The 27,596-nt window shown below is 31.3% G+C and overlaps 3 protein-coding genes across 6 annotated transcripts in view; 1 reads left to right on the top strand and 2 right to left on the bottom strand.

The window, feature by feature from the left end:
- Positions 1-27,596, top strand: part of Sol1 (CUB domain-containing protein Sol1) — a 255,522-nt gene that overhangs the window by 124,139 nt on the left and 103,787 nt on the right. For all 4 annotated transcript variants that reach the window (XM_085208009.1, XM_085208010.1, XM_085208011.1 and 1 more), the window contains one exon: positions 9,911-10,134. In XM_085208009.1, coding sequence (XP_085064135.1) covers positions 9,911-10,134 — 224 coding nt within the window. The remainder of the gene's footprint in view (positions 1-9,910; positions 10,135-27,596) is intronic.
- LOC146539894 (uncharacterized) lies at positions 20,834-22,323 on the bottom strand. Its single transcript, XM_085207626.1, has 3 exons — positions 22,167-22,323; positions 21,196-21,372; positions 20,834-20,977 (listed from the first exon to the last, which is right to left on the bottom strand). The coding sequence occupies exons 1-3, from the start codon at positions 22,209-22,211 to the stop codon at positions 20,936-20,938; spliced, it is 264 nt and encodes an 87-aa protein (XP_085063752.1). The 5' UTR covers positions 22,212-22,323; the 3' UTR covers positions 20,834-20,935.
- On the bottom strand, positions 25,423-27,228 carry LOC146539893 (uncharacterized). The gene is made up of 3 exons (XM_085207828.1): positions 27,073-27,228; positions 26,036-26,230; positions 25,423-25,684 (listed from the first exon to the last, which is right to left on the bottom strand). Exons 1-3 carry the CDS (start codon positions 27,118-27,120, stop codon positions 25,640-25,642), a joined length of 288 nt encoding a protein of 95 aa, XP_085063954.1. The 5' UTR covers positions 27,121-27,228; the 3' UTR covers positions 25,423-25,639.

Below are 27,596 nucleotides of genomic sequence, written 5' to 3'. Positions count from 1 at the left end.
TTACAAAGTCAATCTCAATATAGAAGCTTACGAGACACTTTAGCTGTTGGGGCAGATTACTATTTACATTAGAGTAAGATACGTTGCAAGAATTTGAAACTTCGTACGTGCCATACGCCATAGCTATTTATATATGGCGGCCTAGTGACAACGTGTTTAGGATAAATTGTGTATTCTGCAAGATTGCAAGGCCGTCGTGGCCGGCGTGGATGTGACTGTAACGCGACGGTTGTAGGTTCGATCCCCACTTGAGGAAGTGAAATATTTATTTACGTTTATATTTCTATTTCTTTGCTTTGGTATCGCGGCGTTGAGCTCAGCCACTCAACACGCAATGCCTTCAGAAAACGGCAAAAAATGGGGATCGGAGCGTCTTAACACTAGGTTCCCTCTTCCTACCCTGCCGTGTGCGGGATACAGCGTGAAGCTGATTTAATTATTTATTTATTTTTGCAAGATTTTTAGTTTAATATTTCTTGTATTAATCTCTAGTCTGTTTCTAATAAAAATAGCGAAAAGATATTAAGATACTCTGAGTATAAGGTTGTCGTGGCGCAGAGGAACCGTATTTCTAATTGAGATTTTCTGTAGCGCAGTTGTGGATTTAATCTTCAGGGGTATTATATTTAAACTAGCGGACGCGCGCAGCTTCGCGTGCTTATCTAGGGGTGAATTTTGATAAACCATGAAACTCGTGTTCAATGAAGTATTTTTAAGAGTCTCAATTTCAATTTTTATAAAAATCGGTGGCAATTTAAAGATTTTTCCATACAAACTTTCAACCCCTATTTCACCCCTTTGGGTTAACATTTTTCAAAATCCCTTCTTAGTGGATGTCCAGATTACGAAAGTAAACATCTGTCCAAATTTTACGTTTCTACGCACAGCGGTTACGGCTGTGCGTGCGTCTTACCTCAGTCAGTGAGGACAAGTCCTTTTATATATAGGTATAGATTATTGTTATTTCAAATGAATTTTGCTGCTCAAAAGGCAATATCTCAAAATATCGGCCAAAAGTGGGGAACAAAGTTTACTTGTAGGTTCCCTTTTTCCTCTAACCTGCCATATCGGAACAAGTGTGAAGCTTGCGTATTTTGATTTGTTTTATTTTATTAAAACTACTATAAACGTTAGGTATAAACTTATAAAGTAATATATTTAGTTAACTACTTTAACAACAATATTAAGGAGCCTAATTACATTACTTACTTTAATTGAAATAGCTTTTACGTCTCACGCGAAAATTAAGTCTTGTCATTATTTAGGAAAACTTTGAGGAGAACTTCTCACTCTCTAATCTAGCTACTATTAATTATTTAGGCCAATTTGTGAATGTCAAGTTACCAGCCATCTATCAATTACTTAAATAATCAATGTAATTATGTATTATTAGTTCTGTCAAAATTTGAAGGATGTTTCAATGAGTTCAGTTATAATTAGTTAAGTTTCAAGTGAAATTGGTTTAGTTATTACTGGTTAATGTAAAATTATATATGGGGGAGTAGATGTCAATACATTAAATATACAATTATGATAAAAAATCAATGCTTTAGACCAAAATTGTAAATTTTATTTTTTTGTAATTAATTTATTTTATAGTTTTTTCTTATTTTGTTAGGATTAAACCTTTAAAGGATCCCTTTGTTATAAGACTGTCGGTGTAATTTAAGTTCAATTGTAATTATCTATCGTGAGCATTTTTTAAATAATTTTTGTTTATTATTAGAAACATCTGAAAGTACTGTGGATGCGTAAAGGCTGAAAAATAAACTCACATATAATGTATGAGTGGTGTAGTCTGACAAAATCTGGCTCTAAAAACTAAATTCTTAAGCATTCCGATTCGAGAAAATTACTATATTTAATTTATTGACATCTCCCCACTCTGGTGACCAAAAAGCGACAAAATTCCGCCAAGCAACACGCAGTTACCTAAAATTCTTAACACTAGGTTCTCCGAGTATAGCGTAAAGTTGTTTTCTTTATATATAAAAATATATGAACGTACATATGTAGGTATATACAATTATTTCTGAACCTACAAATTCAAAGCTTTATATAGGCACAGATCAAATAGGTAAATATGCGTGAGGTCACTAGTATTCTATAGCTTTGTTGGTACAGCGTGTTCCGAATTTACTTCATGTTTATGTTTGCTTACGTTTCGTATGTACTACGTACGCGTGTGTAAGCCACTTTGTTGTTTTTACGTGCTTTGAAAGTGCGTTCTTTCGTTAAAGTTCTACGCTGAAACACTGGTAAATTTTCAAAATAATTATAATTCGGAAAATATTTTCGTTGTCTTTTATACTTACTATTTCTCATTTCGTCACTATAGTTTTTTTATAATGTAATTTTAATTAATGTTTCTATCTGAAAAGTTTTACCAAAATCCGCTCAGTAGTTTTTGCGTGAAATCAGAATAAATATCCATCCTCACTAACTTTTTCTTATTTATTTTTCACTAATTTTTCAGACCTATTATTCCTACTAAACGTTTTACATCAAAATTAATAACTGGCTTATACAACGTTTTTACAACGCAAAAATCTATATGTTAATTTAAAGTTTCTGTTCGGGTTATATACAAAAAAAAACACTTAAGCCCAGTAAATACCCAAAAAGGGTTTTATTACATTCTCACATACACATACATACATTATAATATCATCAAATATGTATTAGTGACGTGCAAAAGCCGCGTATACTTCTCATAAAATTTAAACCCCTTTTTATCTCCTTTGCAGGGCTCCCTTAGGTACTAAATTTGAAAAAAGCAATGTGTTACTATTTATTTATGTATGTTAAAGGGTGCTTTATGTCGGTCGGTAGTCAAAAAGAAAAAAAAAGTAAATTTAATTAAAAATAAATTTCTATATGTTTTTCTTTTTTGGCATCCCGCTTTATCCCGCAAGCAGGCTGATAGATAGCCTAGTGCTAAGACAATTACGTCATTGTTGTACCAAATGTGTGATATATATGCGCATTATACATGCTAATTTAAATGAAACGTCCTTAGACTTATATGAATAGAGTAATTTTTTAGTCTGCCTTTTCTAAAGTAGATGTAGACAGAGATAGATGGTCAAATATGCATTTTAAAACAAAGAACTGAATGGCAGACTGACGATACGTTTCTATTCAAGATTTTATGGTGCTATTCGTCTCACTTTAAGCCAAATTGCACAAAAATGTAGGAGTTCATGGACAGGCACGAATAAACCGAAATACCACTTCGATATTATGTCTTAATAGTTTTGTATGATATTTCCTGGTATGTCAATAAAACACCAAGTTGAGGAACTGACTATTTATTAACTTTAATTATTTTTTTTTAGAAGAAAGTAGCCTAATCTCATATTCAAACGATGATATAAGATGATATAAAGATGAGACCATCGTATGTGAAAAGTGGTTCTATTCACACTCGAGGAAATGAAATATTTAATATTTTCTATTTTGGTGGAAAATGGAGAACGGAAGCGGACTATGATACTTTTTAAACACACTACTAATTATTTTCTATATTATACACTAGAGTATTAGTTAGCAATACCTTCAAACGATAAGAACTTGTCTACACAGAATCGAGGTTGTCATTTCTGTACGATTGAGTTGGGTCGTTTTAATAACGGCCTGTCACCGCCAACGCGGATAGCGTACATAGATGTAAGTTATATCAACTGGTATTTGCTGTTAAGGAAAAAATCAAAGGCCTCCTGCGATCTCTTTGTCGTGTTAAAAGTCAATTTATTATACGACTAGTGGACCCGGACGCGGCTACGCCTGCTTCAACTATAAGAATATTTATTAAATATATTCATGAAATTATTCTCAATTTTCTATAGAATTAGTAAGAAAATATAAGGTTAAATAATCAAAAAGAATAATAAGTAGAGACATATCATTAGAAAAAAATATCTGAGTTATTGAAATGAACCAACCAAAAGGATTAAAAGTAACTAAAGGATAGGTATTTTTAATATTAGAAAAAGTACCTAAAATTTTCCGTGCGTGGGTACATAAGACTGAACTGGACTCTATGAAATAACTAAATATTTCTCTCTATTAAATAGGATAATTTTAGCGGGCAATATCAAATAAAATAAGAATAGAACCAAAGTGTAGTTTAAATTAATTATAAACAGCAAATAATTACATAAACATTTACAAAAAATGTATGAAAATTTATAAAACCCTTTCGTGTCGGTCATACTCATACTATCCCGCCCGTAGGCTAGGTCATTTGGAATCAGTGACATCTCCTTAATTATTTATTAGAATGTTGTACAGCAAACTATAATTTCAATCTAGATAAAATGCTAAAAGTGACTATTATATTTATTTTCATAAGGATGAATATCAAAATGTCGCGGTAACGGTTGCGTAGCGACGCGACGGTTGTTATTAACATGGCAGAATAAATTGCATGTCAAATTTGAAAGTACTTTAAAATATCCATACCTATATTATAAATTCGAAAGTAACTCTGTCTGTCTGTCTGTCTGTCTGTCTGTCTGTCTGTCTGTCTTTTACGCAATCAGGGCCAAACCGCTAATTTAATTGTGATAAAATACTCATATAGAGATACTTGAGGGTCCCGGGATGAACATAGGATACTTTTTTTTTTTCATATATGTAATATTTTCGATATATACCAATACTAGCGACCCCCTTGCGGCTTCGCCCGCTTTTACTACTGGATTATTCATATAATGTATGTTTGCAAAGCACTTAATATAATGTGAAAATTAATTAAACCCTAATGCAACCCGCATTTTCGTAGTTTCAATAAGGATTTTCCAATTGTTTTACACAGCAAGGATTTTTTAGTAGGTACCGTAATTTTAAATCTGTGCTACTAATCTTTTCAAGTACTTATTAAAATATATTTAAATGACTATTTTTAGATAGTTAAATGACTATTTTTAAACGGAAGAAATTATAAACAAAAGCCTACCTACTAATAACTACTACAAAAAATATATCGCGCTGAAATAATACATTCAACTCTAATTATCCAATACGTGCCAACGCATCTAAATCTTCGTTGCTATAAAGGCAGGCGGGTTCTTTTTTTGCTTGTGGTTAATGCTGAAGAGGGTATTCTGTCCCTGATGAAAAGCAAGCACTACGTGGCTGCCTGTGAGGAAAATTAAATAGAATGCATCGGCCGGGAATCAAACACGGGCCGCCCGCGTGGCAGGCGAGCATTCTACCACTGAACCACCGATGCGTGTAAGGCAGGCGGGCGCGGCGGACGCATGGCGAGTGGCGAGCCGTTTCGCAGCAAGGATTTTTTGATATTGTAACAACTTCTAAAGTACTTATTAAAATGAAAAACAGTAAAGACAGTTTTGATCTACATTAAATGGCCAACGTAACTAATATACTTATTTATATGCTGAGAGTAAGGGATAAGTAAAACTTGAGTCGATACTGCTGAAGTGTCAACGACGTGATGTGTCAACAATTAAATGCGTTTTTCTCTTAAACTATTCGCAATTTCGAAATTGTGTAAAAAGCAAATTTTATCTTCGTTTAACGTAGAAAATTAATAAAGTATTTTAAAGGATAAGGATTAATACCATTATGGAAAAATATCCCTCACAATAAAAAATATATTGAAATTATTATTTTTAGACAAAAATATGATCACTACACGTTATCCTTAAAAGATAAAAATATGCTCTCGCGGACTTTTTTGTAGATCTCATTGAGAGGAACAATACTCCAGTACATTTTTTTCATGTAGTACTTACCATTAAAGCAGCGCATGCGCGAAATTGTCTCAGCGGGCAGGACTTTATTCATATTTTTCGTATTTATGTTAATTTACATAAGAATGTACAAATAATAAACTATATATAAACCTTCTACGAAAAATACTCGAGCTAATGGTGAAAACCGCAATAAAATCCGTTGGGTGGTTTAGAAGAAGAAGAGTTAGAAACAACAGACAGACACGAAAAGCGACTTTGTTTTATAAGATACTAGCGACCCCCTTGCGGCTTCGCCCGCTTTTACTACTGGATTATTCATATAATGTATGTTTGCAAAGCACTTAAGATAATGTGAAAATTAATTAAACCCTAATGCAACCCGCATTTTCGTAGTTTCAATAAGTATTTTCCAATTGTTTTACTCGGCAAGGATTTTTTAGTAGGTATCGTAATTTTAAATCTGTGCTACTAATCTTTTCAAGTAGTTATTAAAATATATTTAAATGACTATTTTTAAACGGAAGAAATTATAAACAAAAGCCTACCTACTAATAACTACTATAAAAAATATGAAACCAAATATATCGCGCTGAAATAATACATTCAACTCCAATTATCCAATATGTGCAAACGCATCTAAATCTTCGTTGCTATGCCTCTATAGCGGGCGGGTTTTTTTTTTCGAGCTTGTGGTTAATGCTGAAGAGGGTATTCTGTCCCTGATGAAAAGCAAGCACTACGTGGCTGCCTGTGAGGAAAATAAATAGAATGCATTGGCCGGGAAGCGAACCCGGGCCGCCTGCGTTGCAGGCGAACATTCCACCACTGAACAACCGATGACTGCTCATGACGCGCTTGTATAAGCAAAACGTCGCGGGACGCGTTTCGCAGCAAGGATGTTTTGATATTGTAACAACTTCTAAAGTACTTATTAAAATGAAAAAACAGTAAAAGACAGTTTTGATCTACATTAAATGGCCAACGTAACTAATATACTTATTTATATGCTGAGAGTAAGGGATAAGTAAAACTTGAGTCGGCACAGCTGATGAGTCAACGGCGTGATGTGTCAATAATTAAATGCGTTTTTCTCTAAAACTATTCGCAATTTCGAAATAGTGTAAACAGCAAATTTTATCTTCGTTTAACGTAGAAAATTAATAAAGTATTTTAAAGGATAAGAATTAATACCATTATGGAAAAATATCCCTCACAATAAAAAATATATTGAAATTACTATTTTTAGACAGAAATATGATCACTACACGTTATCCTTAAAAGATAAAAATATGCTCTCGCGGACTTTTTTGTAGATCTTATTAAGAGGAACAATACTCCAGTACATTATTTTCATGTAGTACTTACCATTAAAGCAGCGCATGCGTGAAAGTGTCTCAACGGGTAGGACTTTAGACACATTTATCGTATTTATGTTAATTTATATAAGAATGTACAAAAAATAAACTATATATAAACCTTCCCTGAGAAATACTCGACTTAATGGTGAAAACCGCATAAAAATCCGTTGGGTGGTTTAGAAGAAGAAGAGTTAGAAAGTTCAGACAGACACGAAAAGCGACTTTGTTTTATAAGATATAGGATAGGATATTAAAATAATTAATTTGACATGCAATTTATTCCGCCATGTTAATAACAACCGTCGCTACGCGTTGCTAAGCAACGACTTGCAAAGTTTGTTGTTTTAAGAAAACGTCACCCAAAGTGAGTTTGCTTAATGCATACATGGCGCGCGCCGATATAGATTTGTATACATTAACAAAAATTAGATGATTTCTATAATTTGATATTCATCCTTATGAAAATAAATATAATAATCACTTTTAGCATTTCATCTAGATGGAAGTTATAGTTTACTGTATAACATTCTAATAAATAACTAAGATGTCACTGATTCCAAATGACCTAGCCTACGAGTGGTATAGTATGACCGACGCTAACGGGCAGATGACTTTGATGATTTTGTAAATTTTTATATATTTTCGAATTACTATTATTTTTTATGTAATTATTTGCTGCTTATATTTAATTTATCTCAGTTCGGTTATGTATACCGATGTTATACACTTAAAATATCGTAATTTTAATCATTTGAGATTTTATTTAATAATTTTCGCAAAAATTAATAATTATTTAATAAAGAAAAATGTTTAGTACGCGCGCACGGCAAACTTTAGGTACTTTTTCTAATATTAAGAATTTCCTTTAGTTACTTTTATTTCTTTTGTTTGTTCATTTCGGTTACTCAGATATTTTTTCTAATAATAAATCTCCACTTATTATTATGTTTTAACTTATTTTAATTATTTAGGCTTATATTTTCGCGGGCGTAGCCGCGTCCGGGCCCACTAGTATTAGTATATATGTGTAATGTAATGTTATATAGCCTATAGCACTTCTGAAGAATGCAGCTTTCATACAAAACAAAAACAATGTAAATCGGACCAGTAGATCCAGAGATCTTAGCGTTCAAACAAACAAACAAACAAACTCTTCCGCTTTATTATATTAGTATAGATTGGATTTTCTTAGAGTTTTCAGAAAATAAAATTTAACTAACTGCTTACTTTCGTTTAATCATTCTTTCAAAGACTAAATTTGATTAAGACTACAATAAACGCGTAATAAATAACTCTTTATAAATACAAAAAACACGAAACTTTAGGCGGTTGTGGCGCAATGGAATAATGTTTGAGTGGGAATTGATTAAGAATTCAATTCCCACTCCAAGATTATTCTTCTGGTAGATAATAACATTAAACAAACACAAAATACAAGTGACGAGTTACCTACATGCAATTTATATAATGTATTACAGTTTTGCTGAATTAGACGATTAACATTCAAATTAATTTTCATATTAAAACATTATTATAATAGGCTTAGTAAATAATCCTATACAAATAATTAATCGTGTTTCGTTTATTTGTTTTTGTATATTTAACACGGTATTCATTATACTATTAAATATATGAATACATGTTATTAATATAATATTATAATTAATCATTAGCTATATTTATAACTAACGATTAATCAAGCTATATCAACAACATTTGTTAAACGGAGGTTGTAGCCTAATTTTCTAATGAACTTTGTGACATAATCATGTAATTTCAATATCATCATATGTCAGAGTAGGCAGAGGGAACCTAGGTTCCCGTAACGTAACACTAGTGTTAAGATACTACGATCTCCACTCGAAGCACTGAGTTTTGAGTTGCAGAACTTAGAGCATGCCTTGTTGCCAGAGCGAGGAAAAGAAAATATTAAATAATATATTTCTTAATAGATATTTTTTTTTTATATATGCATTTACATAAAATCGCAAAATTTAGAGTAAAAGATACTTCATAAAAGGAAATTGATCTGTTATAATTATGCTATTCGTATATTTTTCCCAAATTTTAAATCGTATTATAGCAAAATATAGTTATATTAATATCTCTCTCCAGAGATTAAAAATATATTTTACCACTAAAACATTAATCTGAATAATTAACTAGCTGGTTATCTTAGTTTAAACTGGTAAACTATGTTATTAGGCTTAATAGGCGTTTATTGCGCAAATTATACGATACTAAATGAGTTATTTAAATTTTCGTAAAATCTCTGCGCTTGGAATTCTAATTTAGGTAAATTATGAATTTATAGTTAATGTACCTACAGTTAGAATAATTAAAGGAACAGCGTTGATAAACAGCTTTAAGAAACTGGACCTTTTTTTGTTTGGACGGTTGTAAATAATGATAAGATCCTTTGCTATTTCTTACCCTCATATATAAGATTGCCCCCTTTTAAAACATAGTGGAATACACGACGGAATCGTCACTCTCCGTAAGGTATCTCTGTCAGGTACTAGGTTCAAATATGTTTTTTGTCTATATTCGACTATTATATTACTACAGTTTTTGTGTTTCTCTATTTTATTTAGTCAATATTTTTATGTGGTATTGTATTATATCACGCTTAGAAAATTTGTTTATTTGAATTTTCTGTAACTTTTCAGTAAAATATAAAAAGTGCATGATGCAATTTAGATATACAAATTCAATATGAATATATTTACATAATAGTACCTGGTACTGTGTTTCTCATATTGCCTGTAGGTATAACCTAGTTCGAATTTTATAAAATTATAAATTTTAACAGCTACTTTATTGTTACAGTTGTGCCAGAGGGGATTACATAAAAGTGTACTGGGAAGTACAGGGGCCAGGTCCACCTGGTGCCATCAATGAGAGATCTGGCTGGTCTAGGACTCTATGCGGGAACCGAGCTGATGTTCCACCTGCATTGTACTCGCCAGGACCAGCTTTAGTATTAGAATTTCATACTACAAGACAAAGTAACGCTACTGGATTCCTTGGAACATACAGCTTCATTGATCGACGTAAGTTCTTTTTGTTATTTATTTTTATGATAATATTTAGATAGTTATAGTGCAGACATTAATTTCTGTGATAAATACAAATATAATATGTATGAAACAACAAAATAGAAATATTTTTTTAGATATATTTATATGTAAAAGTCAACAAAATAATAAATATACAAAAAGTATTTTTTTAAATCTCCAATACAAAATGCACAGCAATAACAAAGTAGCATAATTCCATGTAACATCCTGAAACGATGAATAGAGCTCGTATAAAATAATAAAAGCAAATCTCGAATATTTTAAAGTACTCAAAGACTTTGGCCACGCCAGCGACACATGCAGACGCCAAATGGGTTTACTCCAGATGCCTTGAGTCAATTCCACTTGGCATCTGTCCGATCTTACTATGAAAAGAAGTGGACTATTTGATAAACTGAATTAAGCTTCTAGAGTATTTTGTAAAGTTTATTCTACAGTATCTTTAGTATATTTTTTTAACTTCATCCTGTACGTAGGAGGGTAGGCAGAGGGAACAAAAAACTTAGTGTTAAGACACTCCGTTCAGATACTGATATCTGAGAAAAGTGAGAAATGGAAATATCTGACTGATCAGATATTTCCATTTCTCACTTTTCACCTAATTCTGAGACATTGTGTTTTGAGTGACGGATCTCGACGCCTTGCTTTGCCCCATTACCAGAGCGAAGAAAATAAAAATATTAATTTCCTTGATCAAGAATCGAACCCGCGACTAGTCGCGTTTAAGGTCGCACGCTTGTGCCCCTGCAGTTATTGTTCTCATATCTGATTTATAGACATATTTTTTTTGTTCGTTGTTATGTTCAAATCCATAATTATCTATTTAGAGATCTAAGAAAAGATTTTTCGAAATTACTATGGGAATGGGAAAAAACTAGACTTAAAGTCCACGCAAACATAGTTATATGATATATTCATATGGAAAAAAATATAATGAAATAAGCTTAAATGATTATTACAAAAAACTTTTATTGTACTGTACAAATAGATATATACCAAATACAAAGAAGCAGCCACAATTTCCTGTATTCCCAGAAACTATCAATAATGATTGATATTTTCTTTTCTTCGCTTTTTTTCTTTGAAAAGAATTTATGTATTTTTGTGTAAATAAGAAGTTATCCAGTTTTCCCGTTTTATTGTTATCTGATTAAAATAAGGCAGCATTAAGGATAATTATTGAATTTTGCGTTTTTTTCTTTTCGGTTTCACGTTTTATAGGGTAAAACCTAGTGTTTACTTCCTCTGCCTGGGTCGGCAGAGACGTACAACAGTGTTACTGGTATGTTATCTATATATATAAAAGGACTTGTCCTCACTGACTGAGGTAAGACGCACGCACAGCCGTAACCGGTGATGGTAGAAACGTGGAATTTGCACAGATGTTTACTTTCTTAATCTGGACATCCACTAAGAAGGGATTTTGAAAAATTTTAACCCTAAAGGGGTGAAATAGGGGTTGAAAGTTAGTATGGAAAAAATTTTAATCGGCACCGATTCTTATAAAATTTGAAATTCAGATTCTTAATTCGTGATTCGTGTTTCATGGTTTTCTAGAATTCTTTCCATAAGGGTGCAAATAAGGGGTCCGCTAGTCCGCTAGTCTTACATATACAACATGCAGCTTAAAACACATGTTAAAACTAACACCTTGAAAGTCACTTAAATTTCTAAATATGTATAAAAGGAAATGTAATGAAAATATTCCTATTACGTAATTGCTAGACCTTATGTAGAACGTTAATTATTTGACGATATCTATAGTTTTAACGAACTCCAAATATCCGGTTTAACAAAGCTAAATCAAAAAGCATATTCACTTTGTACAATCGACCTTTCTCAAATCCGTATAAGCTGATAAAACGGGGATCAAATACAACGAAATCCATTCTAAAACTCTACAATAATTTATTAGAGCTGACAGTATTATGGACTGCAAGTACATAAAAATAAGGATTAAAAATGCTTGTCCATTATACTGGTACAGTCATCGTCGCAATTCGGCCGTATAATCAATATTTACTGAGAATAAATGAAGGCTAAAGTTTGTTGGGAACACGATATCGCAAGTTCGTTAATGAACGCGCTTAGTGAGGTTTCTAATATTTATTGCTGTAATTATATTATTTTATTTTTGTTATTGTATTTCTGTACTTTGTAAATTATATTTTACATTTTAATGGCTATAAATGAAATTGAATTGAGGCCAGTCGTGACGCAGAAGCGACAAATTGTGGGTTCGATTCCTACTCGAGGAAATTAAATATTTAATATTTCCATTTTCTGCTCTCTGGTGTCGAGGCAAAACGCAGCCGTTGAGTTTTGCCACTGAACACGAAATGCCGCCAGAATTCGGCGTAAAATGAGGAACAGAGTGTCTTAACACTAAGCCCATTGCTTAAAATACTATAAATGTTTTGAAGTATTCTATACTACGTAAAAAATCCACAAAAAACTACTCTTAATTTTGTCGTAATTAAATGTATGCTACATTTAGCATATAGATTAATTAATCAAATGTGTATTTAGCAATTATCACTAATTTACACATTTTTGCAAAAATACATATCTACAAGAATAATTACTCTTTCATGCTATTTTTTTAAAGAAAAAATATTTATTACTTAATTAAACTAAATTGTATAAATTTCTATAATGAAAATAATTCTCATAACTAGTTGGACTTTGTTCTATATAGAAAGTCAAAAGCGAACCCGCATCCTTTTCAATCGTATATCTATCCCAAGGGCCCTTTTTCACTCAACCGATGTAATTTTCAGAATAGAACTTCAAATAAGTTAGTGAGATATATTTTGACATACATTTCAGTAGTTTGTATTACGAATTTTGTAATTAAAAATGAAAATATTTTTCACTTATTACCTACTAAAATTTTGCGCGGTAATATTTAAATTCCACTTGTATATTTATTTCTAAAACTTCACTTTTCACTAACATTTTGCAGGATAGGCAGAAAAAAACCTACACCTACTCCGCCAACTTAAAATATTTATACATATTTTTTAAGTTTTCATATGTTTTAAGTTTTATAACCCAATTTCACGTTCCGGCTTACCAGAGTTCTCAATAATACAATAGTAGTATCTAGTAGTAGAAATTAAATCACAGCTTGACCAAATTTCATTTACCGAATGCGAAACCGAGTTAGAGTTAATCCAGCTTCGATTCGATGAATTCGGCACTAGTGACATCCGTATATACCTTTCGTATATGACTTTTGGTTTTGGTTCCTCTTAAAATGGCTAAAAATAGCTTAAAGGCAAAAATTGATTAGAAAAAAAACAATGAGTTTTTTTCTAGTGTTTTTATCACTGTGTTTTTACCTTCCAGCTTTGATGATTCACAATTGTTTTTTAATTGAAGTCATTAAAATATATTGACGCTTTCGAGGCACAGTGGCACAAGCTTGTATTTCTAAGATACTTTTAGGTTCGATTACCACTCAGGGGAACGAAATGTTTAATTTTCGTTTCTTCGCTCTGGTAACGAGACGTTGATGTGGTCTACAGGTCTGGTGTAAAGTGGGGAACTGAGTGTTTTAACACTACATTTATATGCCTACCCTGCTAATTGCGGGATACAGCGTGACGCTGAAAAATAAAATAAAATATACAACTTGTAGGTGCACTTTAAACATTTTTTTAGTACCAGCTAAACAAAACACACATATATAGTAAATTACTATAATTTAATAAGCTTAGCAAAAATAATATAACTTGCAAGGCTTTCTTAACGCTCAACTCTCCTAACAACTTACCAGTTCCCCATTTAATGAGTTACGGACTCCTCCAGAAGCATTTACCATATATATTAATGTAAAAAGGAAATTACTTAGGAAGTTAGTTCACGATCTCTCACAAAGAGTACACAATTTGTATTGTTATCTCGCGATCGTACAACTTATGTTCGGGAAACGTACGTATAAAAGGCTTTTTGATAACGATATATTATGCAAATGTGATGTTCTGAAGGCGGCTATGAGGAATCATTATTGCCTTTATTATTTCTATCTTTGATGTTATATGGTAGATGTTGAAGCCATAGTGGCACTGACTGACTGTAACGCGACGGTTGTGAATTTGATTCCCACTCGGGGGATGATTATTATTTTTTAATATTTTCATTTCTTTGCTCTGCCAAAGTAAAAAGACCGGCGCTGAATTCCACCACTCATCATGCAATGCCTAGAAAAATTTGACAGAAAATGGGGAAGGGAGTTATGAAGTGTTATGACTAGGTTCCCTCTGCCTACCTTGCTGTGTGAGTGAAGCTAAATTATTATTTTATGCAAATGGGATGTTCTGAAGGCGGCTATAAGGAATCATTATTGCCTTTATTATTTCTATCTTTGTTGTAATAATATGGTGGATACTTATATATTACGAGGGAAGAAGTACTTGTATATTTGTATCACGTAAGAATTTTATGGAAATGAGTATTTGCTAATCAGAACTGTTATTATGGCGTAATAATATTTAGTGTCTATGAGATTAGTTTGAATTATAAATCTGTTTAATCTTTCTTCATTTAGGTAAATCTTGTTTTTCTTCTTCAATTTTATGCTGTCCTTCGTTCTCCAGTCTCTGCCGAATTGTGGAAGTGTTGAATGGCAGAACATCGTTAAATCTAAATATTTAAAAATTAAAAAGATGCAGTGACAGAGCCTCTGTCCTGTAATCACGAAGTCTTAATGAGCTGATACCTCTTCGTGGGAATAAATGATTAGCCTATACGACCACACTCAGCAGTCAATGCATAGAAAAATCTGTGAAAAGTAAACGAATTTTCTTAACATTAGGTTCCCTTTGCTTTTTCTTTCCTGCTTGAACCAAAAAAAAAAAATATATAATATAATAAATGTTTTTTTCATCACCACTAAAAATATTTCATTAAAAAAAAAATTTATTTTTGCTATACTTTTTAATCTATATCCATCAAGAGATTATATAGAAGATACAAAATGTGAAGACAGATGTATTACAGCAACAAGTAACTGAGTTACTAGCGATCTGTCTGCCTTGAGTCAGTGGAGCGAAAGCGGAGTTGGACGTATAACGATTCCATGTAGTGCTTGTACCGACGAGTGTAAAACGTCAGTATAAGAGATATATAATGCTAAAAGGCGTTTTCCTTTAAAATTAAGTAAAAAGTAGGGATGTTCATGAGATTTCCAAAGAAAACATATTCTTTTCTCTATTAATGATTTAAATTGTGGATAAATTTAATAAACTCGATTGGTTGAGATAATGTGCGTCGTTAAGTTTCACTACACAACACGCTAAGTTTCGCATTCGAACGGAAGCAGAAAACTAAGACCCGTATTTGTAAATCGCTCTCAAGTGTGAGATTGATCTTGAGAGCGACCTTGAGCTTTATTAAAACGGCATCCAAAGATCGCTCTGAAGATCGATCTCAGAATTGACAGCAGTTTATAACTAACCCAGCCTAAGTGTTTTGACTCTAGGTTTAAATTGCTTACTTTGATATGCGAAAATAATTATGTGAGGGTGAAAAAAATCCTAGTAGAAACATTTTCACTAGAGGACTTACAGTCGATAGCCATCCCTTTCAGATATATTTCAACTGCGCTTTAAATACGAATATTTACTAAATAATATATTATAACACCTAAGAACATTTTCAAAGGACACAATATAGTGGTGGCTTTAATATGCAAGGGTGGCACCGATAAGCCAGCCTTACACACCCAGGTTTGATCCTATTTGAGCTCCTCGGTCCGTCTCCAGCTTTTCGCAGATTTACACCACGCCTTTGTTCTCGTTGTCTAAAACCGTTACAAGTGACAGAGCTTATATTTATAACCAAGGTTTATGAAGCGAAATACGCTCCAGTATTTTAGTTTTTAGCACATGCTTTTTGGTTGGTGGCTTTTGGTTAAAATTGTTTATTTTTTGGAATTTTGTCAACGGTTTGTTATTTAAAAAGATAAATATTATATTAAATTGTCTATTTTCTACATGTTTTAAATATAGCATTAAATCTAGGTACGTAGTGTTAAGATACTGCGTTTCTTAGTAAGACATTTCTCCGCCTTCCGCCTAAAAGTATTGCAAGTTGAGCTGCGGAACTCAGCGCCTTATTTTGCCTCGTTACCAAAGTGAGGAAATTATTAAATAAAATATTAAATGTTTCATTCCCCTGAGTAGGAATCGAAGCTATAACCGTTACGTTTACAGTCGCACACTTGTACCATTGCATTACGACTAACTCTTTTATTCATATAAAAACACTATTTTCTTAATATTACTTTTTATAATATTTAACGCTTGTTATAAAGTTTAGATGAATGTAAGATTTAATGACCTTCGTATATTTGGTCACGCCTTCAAATCCCACTCGACGAGGGTTTATATATTAAACAAAATTTACATTTATAATATTTTAAAATGACATTTACTTAGGACTACAAACATATTTAAATTTTGAGCAAAATTTTCGAATGCACGACGTATCTAAATTTTTCTGTTGGTTTATTTTTAAATATACATTTTTTTATCTCGAAAGTTGGGTGAAAAGTGAGTAGTTGAGTGTTTAACACTAAGTTCCCTTCGCCTACCGCGCTTCACACTAAAGTATAAAACCTTAAAAAAAGAAAAAAATAATAAAATAAAATAAATTTCAACAAACACATAAATATTATTAGCTTCTGACTTTATCGCAGTCAACACACTCGAGTAAAATCTATGATATCTTCTATCATTGTCAACGTACCGTAGCTACTGTAGGTGTAATCAGATGACGGAGACGTATCACGCGGGCACAGGTGTGGAAAGTCCTCAACAAATATTTGTCTAAACTGAATGCGTATATCTCTGGATGTCTTCCTCAAAGGATATTGTACCGTAAACAAATGCTAAATAGATTTAAATTAATTTTGGACGAGATGGAATCCAAAGTAAATGGCTATTAAAATGATTAAACTGGTCAATATTTTTTTTTATTTTATGGTAGAAATATTAGGATGTTATATTAGGGATTCCAGTTTCACCTTCTGAAGTACAAAACCCTATAAGTACTTTAAAAGCGAGAGAGATTGTAACGCGACGGTTTTAGGTTCGATCCCCATTCGAGGAAGTGAAATATTTATTTACGTTTAAATTTCAATTTCTTCGCTCTGGTGTTGAGGCAAAGCGCGGCGTTCAGTTCTGCCACTCAACACGCAATGCCTCCAGAATTCGGCAGAAAGTGAAGAACGGAATCTTAACACTAGGTTCCCTCTGCCTACCATACCGTGTGCGGGATATAGTGAATTTAAAAAAAATATCATTATATAAATAAGCAAGCTGATAATAAAATATTATCTAAGGGAAGTAAAGTTGATGTTGTTATACCAAAATTACACTTCCACGCGTGATATGATCGAGCGTTATGATCTCTACGTTTTATTTTTATAGAGCCAGCTCGAGCCAAGTTTTCTATAGAGCAATCTATCTATCTATATGATAATCGAACAATCGCTCGGTGCCATTTGTATGAAAATTTCAGAAGACCGACAGCAATGCATTGGAATCGCCAGGATATATGGGTTATATTTTGCATTCGTGTACCTTCTTTATTAGATGGGGGAAAATGGTTATTGTTTTATTTGTTTTTATTATTAAAATTAGATACCATCGTGGTGCAGGGGGGTACATGTGACTGTAATAACGCGAAGGTTGTGGGTTTGGGATTCCCACTCAAGGGAATGAAATTTAATATTTTCATATTTTCGCTCTGCCTTGCCTTGTCACCAGGTTTCCAGGTGCCCTACCTATATTTACCTAAGTAAAAATGTCTACGAAGAACATAGTTGATTGTCTTCTTCTTCTTTTTCAGAAGACATGTAAATTAGCAATAGCTTAAAGCTTAAAAATTAAAACATACATATATATATATATATATATATATATATATATGTATGTTTTAATTTTTAAGCTTCTACACATATATATATATATATATATATATATATATATATATATATATATATATATATATATATATATGTGTAGAAGCATCAGAATGGGCCTCATAGCGGTCTTGGCTGTCACTATTCATTTGTGGGCGTTGAAGCAACAGAGATGTTTAAATAAAAGTCACACGTATATTCTACAATGTATTATTACTCGTTTACATAATAGTTTTACAATAAATCTCACAAGATTAACAAAGTTACAATAGATTAGGAGCCAATAGGTTAGTTGGCGAACATCTCACGCCATAGCTGTCAACCAATGACATCCGCTATTATTCGTGGCTACACCTACTACCCTATTCGGGGTTACCCGCTCCATTTTAAATATTCTTCTAATATAATCCATTACATAAATCAATTTAAATAGAAATGTAATAATTGCGAAATTATAATTAAAACTAATACATAGCAGCGCGCCGTCATATATATGAAAAAACCTATTTAATGAGTTTCATTTCAATGCAACGGTTGATTGCATCTAAACGCCTCAATGGAGTAAACTTTAGGTACTTCCTCGTAATTACATTCAACTGCTAACAATTCTTTACTTAAGCAAATAATACAATAAAATGTTCTACCTTGATTACATTTGACAAAAAACTTTTAGCGCATTAGAAGAGAAAATGGGAAACAGAGTAAGAATATTATTTTATTTGTTGCTTTTCGGTTTCGGTCTGTTTGTATTTGAATTAGGTTGATAACGGGTTCAAATATCATTTAAATAAAATGAAAATAATAGTAAGTCTTAAGTGGAAAGATAATATTTTGCTTTTATATGTAGGATGCAAACGGAACCTGGGAACCTAGTTAAGATCTTTCCGTTCCTTACTTTCCGAATTCTCGAGGCATTACGTGATCAGTAGCAGAATTCAACGCTACGCTTTAACTCGTTACCAGACCGAGAAAATATTTAATTTCCGCAATTTTTTTTTTTTTTTTATTTCTGGGAACTCACAAACTATGGCTTTTACAGTCGTACGCTTGTACTACTGCGCCCCGACTGTCCAAAATCAGAAAAGACCTAGTTGTCTTAAAATTTACGTTTAAAATTCTGAAACTTTTTCAGAAATTTAAATATAAATTTCTTCTCATTTAAATTCTTGATAAAGATAAAATGTACGTTGTATTAAACTTGATTGATACTCTTTATATTACAATTCTATTTTAACTGTACCACGCATATAGATGTATCCCCATCACCCCCCAATAAAAAAACATATAAGTCTCGGTTTTTCTGAAATTTTAAGCTTAGCCAGAGCCCTTTTATCTGATACCTCACTTTAACTAGTGGCCAATTATTACCAAATTTTGCCCCCTTTAAAGTAAATTTTTAAGATTTAACCACAAATGTATTTTTTTCAATTTTTTTCTGAACTAGTACTACCTGTAGATACTAGTCAGATATCTACAAGCATTCCTGAAATAAAGAATCTTGACAGACAGACAAACAGACAGACAGACAACAGACTCATCATATAAGGGTTCCTTTTTTCCTTAAAAAGTACGGAACACAAAAAATTTAGTTTTTTCAGTATATATATATATATGTAAATTTTAAGTATAACTTTCAGCATTTTCAATGTTAAGGCTATTGGCATCAAAAATAATATACCATTATAAGATTGATAGCCACATTATATAGTCTGTATTTAATGCTTTGCGAGTGTCGTTCTGACAGTGACTAATGATTTATATATGTAGTCCAAATAGATGAATCATTATTTACATTATGTTTTCAATTTTATAGTTCTCATGTAATTTCTTAAATAAAACAACACCCTTATTACTTGTTGTAAAAGTAATTGGTGATACGTGATGGTGATGGAGTCGAATCTAACTTGGAGGAAAAAAAAGAAAACTATGCCTTCTTCTTCTTATTGATTGTTTTCTATTTGGGTTAAAAGCGAAGAAGTTTGTTAATAGGCTATCTTATCGTTATTAAGATAGTTCCAATGTAATCCAAAATTATATTTGTACAACTAAAGTAAGTAAAATATTTATTATACAATGAAGAAATAAAAGAAAATCTATTTATCAATAAAAAACCACTTCATATAATGTAAAGATAAAGAAATATGTTTAAATGAGTAATTCTAATGATATATGAATAAGGTTTATCTTAAAGTAAGTTGTTATTGTATTACCATTCAAAAATATCTCATATCTAAAATGATGGAGCTGACCTTCGAACTGAATATGTCAGCGTTATAATTATTTATATTTGCTATAATTAATAATATAAGAGAAGCTCTATTAATTATGTACAAATAAATGCTTAGCTTATATATGTGGAAGATTTGATAAAAGATTACGTAACGCTGTTTCTCGCACTACAAGTAGAGGGAACCTGGGAACCTAGTGTTAGGGCACTCTATACCTATTAAGGCACCTACCTTCCGATGATCTCTTAAGGCGCTACATCGACGCCACACTTTGCCGTCGCGTTTACAGTCATACATTAATGCCACGTCAGCATTATATAAATTTTTATAACTTATAATATTTTTAAAAACTTAACACTTTTTACTACTACAAGGAAGGGTAAATATAGAGAACCTAATGTGAAGGTACTTTTTCACTTTTTTGTATAATTAAAAAATTAAAGTATTACTTATTAAATTACATATATGATAACGAAATAGAGAACGAACGAAGAAGAGATACAATGAAACAACCTTATAATTTTAAAAATATATTATGGATAACGATATTTTTCTATTTGTGTGAGAATCCTGATATATAAATATGTGATTTAATTAATATTTATAATTGTGTTATTTATTGCTTCGCTGCTTCTCCATTGGGCTTGAAATCTTTAACCTGGAAACAAATTAATCGTATTAATTCCATTTAATTAATGGAATTAAAAGGAACTTAATTTTCTTTCATGGTTTGCTTATCTTACTAATATTCTACTATTAATTTCTGATTTTAATTATAATTTAAATGCGAATATTCAGATTTTATTTATTTTTAAGTATTTTATTTTTTTAATTTTTATTATATTATTTAAAAAATAGTTCTAAATATTGACTTACCGCCTTACTGATGTTGTCAATAATATCGCTAAATCCTTTCTTGATCTCGTCGGGATTAAATGCTTCTTGTAACTTATTGCCGATGTCCTTGGAGAAATCTTGTATTTCCTTTTGGTACTTTTCTATATAGTTCACGCCTTGTGGTGCTTCCGCATCACGTTTCACAAAAGCGTGTACCTATAAAAAATATATTATATTCTATATATTCTATAATAACAAATATTATAATAAAAATTTAGAAGCCATCTATTATGAAACATGACGCATACTAATAATATAAAGCGTAAGTTTGTGAGTAATGTTTGTTTTACTTTCAAGCAAAAACTAATGAACGCTTATATGAAACTTTACAGCAATATATATTATGCTATAATATATATAAATAACGCTTGTTTTACATAAATTAGGTGGTGATACAATATAATGATAATATGTAGCTGGTATGATGATGGAGCTCGAAGGTGGGAGGATTGGGAATATTAAATAACAATGGAGTTTGGGCTACTTTGTTCTTTCTTGACATATGCTGGCCATATAATTTAGAAGTCATGTAGATGCTCATGGAACTCTAAGCAATTTTTTAAGTTTTTCAAACTAAAAAAATATCTATTATTGGATAGATAAAGAAAATGTTGTAATGTCACTTCCGATTACATTTAAATTTATTGCAAGCTAGATCACGAAATCCAAAGTTTTTCTCTGGCAAAAATATTAAAATTATGCCATGACTCATGACACGTCGCATGTAAATCCACCGTAGTACATAGATGTATAAAAAGATGCTTCTGTTCCTTTCACAAGCGACAGCTGCAGGTTCGAAACTTATCCGGAGCAATGTTTATATTACAGTTATTTACCACCTCTCAGAACACAAGATCTAAATTAGGAAAATAAACGGAGAAATAACGGAGGACATTTTCTTTGCCTTTCCCATATAAGGCTCTCGCTTTAAAAAAGTAAGATATACTCACACTGACGAGGCAGACTGCCAACAGAACTACAAGTAACTTGTTCATCTTGAGATTTTAGCACGACTTAACCACTCGGTTATTAGACTCAGACTAAAGCTTGTATGACACTAAACTCTCTTTATCAGGCCTCTTAAGAAGTCATCTTATTTATTCATGTTATCTATGTACAGAGGTCAGCTGTTCCTGGACTGTAATTAGTAAATTAGTTTGCAATCATCACTAATGTCTAGGAACGGTTATCTACTTTACCATTTCTAGCTGGCTACAGGAAAATGGTTATTAATGTGGTATTTTTAGTTTTGAACTATTTATTGTAATTGTTAAATATTGAAATTATTTGTTTAATATTGAAATTGTTGTTGACTAGTTAGCGAAGATAATGTTGTCAATAAAATGTGTTTTGACGTAAACATTCCACAAAAGAGTTTGAGGATTGATAAAATACAGTTTTTCTTTATTACAGAATAAACTAATATTAAAAATTATTTTATATATATTCACACATAATATGAGAAAATTATGCTCAAAATTATGCTCGATATTGCTATGTTAATTGATTTTATGAATACCATAACAATATATGAATATGCACATGTAATTTTAAATTTCATATTAAAAGAGTAAGTAAATTAGGTTTCCGCCTAATTCTAGAGGCATTGTGTGTAGAGTCGCGGAACTCAACGCCGCTGTATTACTTACACAATATTACTCTTCTCTATACTTCATGTTTTTTATATTATCAATATATTACATACTACATTATAGTTATAAATGATAGTAAAACAAAATGTTTTTTTCAAACGATAGTACTTTAAAAACCTTCATTGTTTCTTATGTCCTCATAAGAAAATGTAAGGATGAATGAAAACAGTTAAAAATATAGAAACCTAAGATATTTATCTATTGCAATTTCTCCATAGGTTGCTGTAGGAACCTGAAAGGTGCAACTAAGTCGCAATGTAGCGCACACGTCACGTTTCTAGTAACAAGATGGATTCTGACAAGGAAAGATTGCTTTAAGTCTCTTGAGTTTAAGTTAAAATGTAACTTAACTTTTTCTTAATCAAATATAGTGAAGTTTTACTCGTGTGTTAGTTATTATTTACCAAAAATTCTCACACTACTCAAACGATGAGTACGAGGAAATGAAAATATTTATTTACCCCAAGCAGGAAGTGAACCCGGAACCGTAAACGGCGTACTCTTGCGATACTATTTACAGCTTCTCTTCACAAATATAAGTAAGAGTGTAACTAGCTACATCAAGCATTCGCGCGAGTCACGTACGTATATCGGTAACTACAATAGGTTAGGTGATAAAATAATATTAATAACTATTCTGTTGTTTCTTTATGTATATTTATGTAAATGTCTCTTTTATAAAACATATTCTATAGACGATACTGTGGAAAATATAATATTGCGGAAAGTGCTTAAAATTTATTTTCGTCATATTATGGGTATGAGTTCAAAAAAAAAACTGGACAAGTGTGAGTCGGACTCGCGCACGAAGTGTGAGGCAAAAAAATCATGGCTGTTATAATATGTTTTTTTTTGTATACAGCCTGGTGACAGACGGACAGACAGCAAATTCTGAGTAATAGGGTCCTTTTTTACAATTTCGATACGCAACCCTAAAAATACTGCTTCGATCTGGTTATAGCAAAAAGTCCGTTGATTTATTCTGTCTAATACACTCTTTCTTTAATAAATAAATATTAAAAGAAGTGAATTTATACATTTTTATTACTAGTCTAAACAAAAGCGTGATGTATGGATTGACGTAATAAGTTCATGTCATACGACCATAGGTTAAATATAAAAATATTGATAAAGCAACATTATTGCTATCACTAATGAAATTTAATACTTATAAAAAATGACAACGTGCTATTATATTATATGCTTCTATATACTAAGAATATTTCACGTGATAGCATTGTAGGCTACTTTTCACTGAAATCAATTATTTTTGCATGAAATATATAAACAGAGCAAAGTTAGTAGTTTGTTACTCCACTATTAGAAAATCTAGAAAATACTAGATTTTTTATGATAAACGTAGCGGGAATCGAACTTGCGCCTCTTGGAAACTGTCCAAGAATTCTAACCAATTAAGCTATATCTAGGTATATAAATCTAATGTAATATAATAACTAATACAAACATATTGGTAAATCGTCTTTAACAAGAAATCAGGTCTATTCCATTACAATTATTATATTTTCGTCGTTCCATATCATTTGTGTACAATCTCATTAATAATGACTCTTATGTATGATAGAGCACGCCCTAATACCTTTTTGTACGAAAAAAGATCTTTTTGCCGATTCCACTTATAATATTTATACAGGGCTGAACGTTTCTTTCTTTTATTCACATAATTTGTATTTTTGTTCCTTTACAAGTAAATATATTTTAAATGTTTGTTGGGAAAAACATAATAGCTTCAATTATTGTACGAGTATTTTTTTCCCTTGATTTCGAGACAAAACGCGGCGTTGTTTCCCGCTATTCAATACGTAATGTCTCCAGAATTCGGTGAAAAAAACAGAGTGTCTTAACTCTAGCTTTCCTTTACCTTTTCGGCTTTGTAATAGATATAGCGTGAAGCTAAAATATATATTGTAAGTATGTATAAAATACATCGTTTTTACGAAGTAATTGTTAAGTTATTGCTTATTATAACAACAGAATATCAATTAAAAAACTTTAAAAATGTATCTTGATTGTTTTTAATATTTGTACGTATTACATAGCTGGATTTTAACATACTTTATTTTATACTTATTCAATTATCCAATCAATGTTCAGCCAATTTGGAAATAAATGACATTTTTTTGTAAAACTTTTACTAAAGAAAGCTGGTTCCAATACAATTCTTTTCATTAAAGACGGTCGTAATGGTAGATTTCGGCTTTGGGGATAAAAATAAACGTATTTGTTCTAGTCGAGGACTTTCCACTGTTTGCTGCGGGATTCCTTTTAGATGTTTGTAGAATAGTTCAAGTGGTATTTCGGCGTTCCCCAAAATTTCGTATGTTAGCGTTTCTTTTCCAATTTAATAGAAGACGACCAGATTTTTAGATAAAATAAATTTTATTTACTTCTTTGTTAATAACAAAAACTTTATAAACTAAGTAGCTTAAAAAGAGATATACATATAATTTACATATTTTTACAACATATTAAAAATACATGTAAAAGATTCACGAGTTATTTATTAATAAAAAATATTCAATTTAATTTAAAAAAATTTAAGCATTTTTTCATATTGAAAATATTTTATTACGCTTGTTTCATGCATTTTAACAAGTTTTTTCGTATCGCAAACTATAACTCCATAAGCACGTACGATATTAAATCACGTTCTGTATTTATCAGTTATTTTAATTTTATTTATACCGTCATTCATCCATTAGAATATAGGTATTTATTTAATTGCTGTATAGAAGTAATAAAAATTAGAATTTTTATTGATTTTTCGATGGCGATGCAGGTGCCGTGAGAATTTCAAACTGAAATGAAAATTGCAGTTTTAATTTAATTAAGTATATATAGTATAACTAGTGCTAGTACTATTGAAGCGATCATGGTGCATAAATAAACTATCGCTTCTTAACTAATCTCTTGTCGGAACTTAACGCCGCGTTATCAGAGTAACAAAATGAAAATAACTTTTCGACGCAATGCGTGATGAGCGGCGAGACTAAACGTAGTTCTCTTGCCTAGGTCCTAGAGCGAAGGAATGAAAATATTAATAAATGATAATTTATTCCATCGAGAGGAGATCGAACCCATAGCCTTCATCACACCCTCGTGTTTTGGACCACGACGGCCTATTTACATATATAATATAAATAGCTCACCACTTTAGAAAACTTATCAACTTGTTCCCCGAGGGCACTGAAAATAGGTTGGAGTTGTTTTTCGTCGACTTCACTTACAGCGGCCGCTAGAGCCTTGTCCACGCAGTCACGGAACCTATCGACGTTACGATGGAACAAATCAGCTATGTTATTCGTTGTGGTCGCTTGTACTTCTCTTTTTACGAAGCCGTTTGTCTGTAAAATTAAAAAAAATATATATTTATGTTTGTATATATTTAAATATATATATATTAAAAAATAAATTTTCAGTGAAATTTATAATTTGTGTGAAAGAAGTTTGTGTTGCTCAAAGAAAAAAATACTTAAAAAAAACTCCGCCGTAAAGTAACAATAAAATACACTACACTTCTACTACTACAATATTATCATACTCTTATAAGATAACAGATACTAACCTTTCGACCTTCTGATTATGTTTATAAATTGATTAATTACACTTTGTTATTTAAATACTTTTACTAGAAAATTTATATAAGAAATATTCTTATCAACAAAGTTAGGTCAAATAAGTGTTAAATATCTGTTATGCTTGTTTAAACAATCGAAGATGATATTCCAAACAGCCAATGCGTAAGCGATGGTAGCAGGTTGAAATCCATCTAGTTAGATTTTCAAAACAAAAATCAGAAAATGGTAATTTTTTTACGGCTCCATACATATTTGTAATAAAATATTAGACGCACAATTTTTTTTATAACCAATATATACCTATATATTTTCATTTAGTACTTGCAATTAGAATTCCAATAGAATATTCAGGAAGATGAATAATTGAGTATAACGAGACGATTACTAGACTAATTAAAAATGACTGATGTATAACTAATTTATCTTATTATAATTTTTATCTACAAACGAGAAAAAATAATTTTATATACATTTTGAATCACTCTGTACTTTTTCGTCTATTCCATTCGAACACTAAGCGAAACAATAAAGTGAAACTGTAAAATTTTAAATCATATTTTATAAATATGTTTAATTGTATTATATAAATTTAAATTAAAAGTACTTACATATTCTAACGCAAGGAAGATATAAAACAAAATTATTTTGCAATCCATTGTGGACCTGTGAGAAAACGACCTCGAACTGATGATGGCATACTTGTATCCTGATTTATGTACGGTATTTATATATTACTTTGTTTAACAGGTAAATAAATATAGTAAATAAATATTTGCTCATTTTCATGCAACTATAGCAACTAGATTCCTCCACGCGGCTTCGCCCGCTTGAACTGTAGTATATCAAGGGAAAATTGTCAATCAATTTTCCCTTTAACAATATACTGTTTTACACTTAATAAAACGTAATTAAAATCTTTTGAGATTTACATGTACACGTTTTGTCCCGCATAGCAGCATGTCTACAATGACAATGAAACCTAGTGCTGAGACACTTAGTTCTCTACTTTTCCCTCTTATTTTCGAGACTCTAGTTCTGTATAGCTTCTGACAGCTTCTGAAGGAAGGATTGTTGTGGATTCAAGCCCTATGCGGAGAAATAATTATATTTATATTATTTTCATTTTTCGCTT

Source organism: Heliconius melpomene, chromosome 3 (genome assembly GCF_056956725.1).
Source record: "Heliconius melpomene rosina isolate 202511_hmr_F chromosome 3, ASM5695672v1, whole genome shotgun sequence".
Taxonomy (NCBI): domain Eukaryota; kingdom Metazoa; phylum Arthropoda; class Insecta; order Lepidoptera; family Nymphalidae; genus Heliconius; species Heliconius melpomene.
The sequence above is the reverse complement of the archived record's forward strand: the minus strand, read 5'-3'. Positions and strand labels throughout refer to the sequence as shown.